The 1581-nt window shown below is 37.2% G+C and overlaps 1 protein-coding gene across 1 annotated transcript in view; it reads left to right on the plus strand.

Moving 5' to 3' along the window:
* Positions 1 to 1581, plus strand: part of ldhd (lactate dehydrogenase D) — a 19226-nt gene that overhangs the window by 12489 nt on the left and 5156 nt on the right. The window contains exon 7 of the mRNA XM_035664638.1: positions 812 to 940. Within this exon, the coding sequence (XP_035520531.1) occupies positions 812 to 940 (129 nt within the window). The remainder of the gene's footprint in view (positions 1 to 811; positions 941 to 1581) is intronic.

The raw sequence follows: 1581 nt of genomic DNA on the forward strand, positions 1-1581 counted from the left end.
ATGTCTGGAAGGGATCTTTAAAAACTCAATTTTAGTCCAGTGTCTATGTTTGTTCTCAGCATGTGCATACAAGAGGATAATGCAGTTTAATATGGTGGTTGGATTTAATTGAGCCATATTTTGATGACAAAGACTACTACAAAGACAAGACATCGAGAGAGGAGCTCTTGAAGATGAATTGGCAAAAGCTTTCTATATCTGAGATGTATAAAGAGACTTCTAACAATGAAATCAAACTTTTCACCATCTTAGAAGAGGAAGAAATCTTTTCAGATCACGTCTTTTGAAATCTGCCTATTTCCTCACAGTATGTGGCCATGACTGAAAATGCAGTCAAATACAAATGAACTGCAAGTGGTATCTCCGGGCTACTCAAGACTATTCTGGCCCACAAATGCACACTGGAGGGGATCTAAATGTGTGTGTTAAGTGTTAGCCATGTGAATGTAATCAGTCCAGCGAGAAGCTTGCGTTATTAGGTTTAATGAAAGACAAAATAGCCACAGAGAGGTAGAAGGAAGATGAATGTGGTTTGGAAGAACTGGGTTAAAAGACAGAACAAGGAAGAGATGAAACTTTATTGATCTCTTAAGAAAATGGGTACCTGCAGTAGGAGGATAATATAATCCAGGAGGGAGAAGTGTGTTATCAAATTAACTGTGAAAATAGAATCAATCAGTCATTGGCAGCTGGAAAATTTGTATTTGGTCAGAAGGATGGCCTATTTATCTACTGCTATCTGCACAACACTGACATTAGTCTCATTCTCTGTGTTCTGACTCTGTGTGTGTGTGCGCGCGCGTTATACCAGAGTTTCTGGATGATGTGATGATTGATGCGTGCAACAGGTTCAGCTCTCTGTCCTACCCTGTGACCCCGACGCTGTTCCTGGAGTTCCACGGCTCTGAGCGAAGCCTCGAGGAACAGGTCAACACAACTGGTGTGTGAGTAAACAAAGCGTACAAACAATGCAGATTTCTATGTCACACACTATTGCTGCTGAATAACAACCTAACATATATATCAAATTAACCAATAAATGTATTATGAATGTTAATGAATTTTCATTTGAAAATGTATGTTTTGTCACAGAATTATGAAATAAGTGTAATCTTGCTGATTAATTTAAGCATGGGCTGAATTGAAACAATTGAGCAAATACTGTAAGAATTGCATCTTTCTGTGAAAGTTACATACTTTTAGCAAAATTATTCTATTTCACTAACAAGGGGGAAAAGTAAGTAAGTAAGTTTAACTTTAGTCAAGGCTAGCCGTTGTTATCTCCAGCTAGCTTTAACAGGATTTGGCTCCCTTGCGTTGGCTTTGTAGTTGACTGTTTGGTTTTGTTGCGACTGCACATTTAACATGCTTTTCTTTGGAATCATACGTCTATTGCATAAAAAGTGTTGGAAGTGATGGAAATATAAATGTTGTCAGTTTCTGCTCTCAGCTAAATTTTGCCTAAATCTGTAGTTAGTGCATTTGGCTTTGTTGCACAGTATATGAAAGCTGCTATATTTATATATAGATATTAACATGTTTTACCCTTTTTTTTAACAGATTTTATTTGATGATTCTCAT

Source organism: Morone saxatilis, unplaced genomic scaffold, assembly GCF_004916995.1.
Source record: "Morone saxatilis isolate NCDOM2014 unplaced genomic scaffold, NCSU_SB_2.0 Contig2, whole genome shotgun sequence".
NCBI classification, from domain to species: domain Eukaryota; kingdom Metazoa; phylum Chordata; class Actinopteri; family Moronidae; genus Morone; species Morone saxatilis.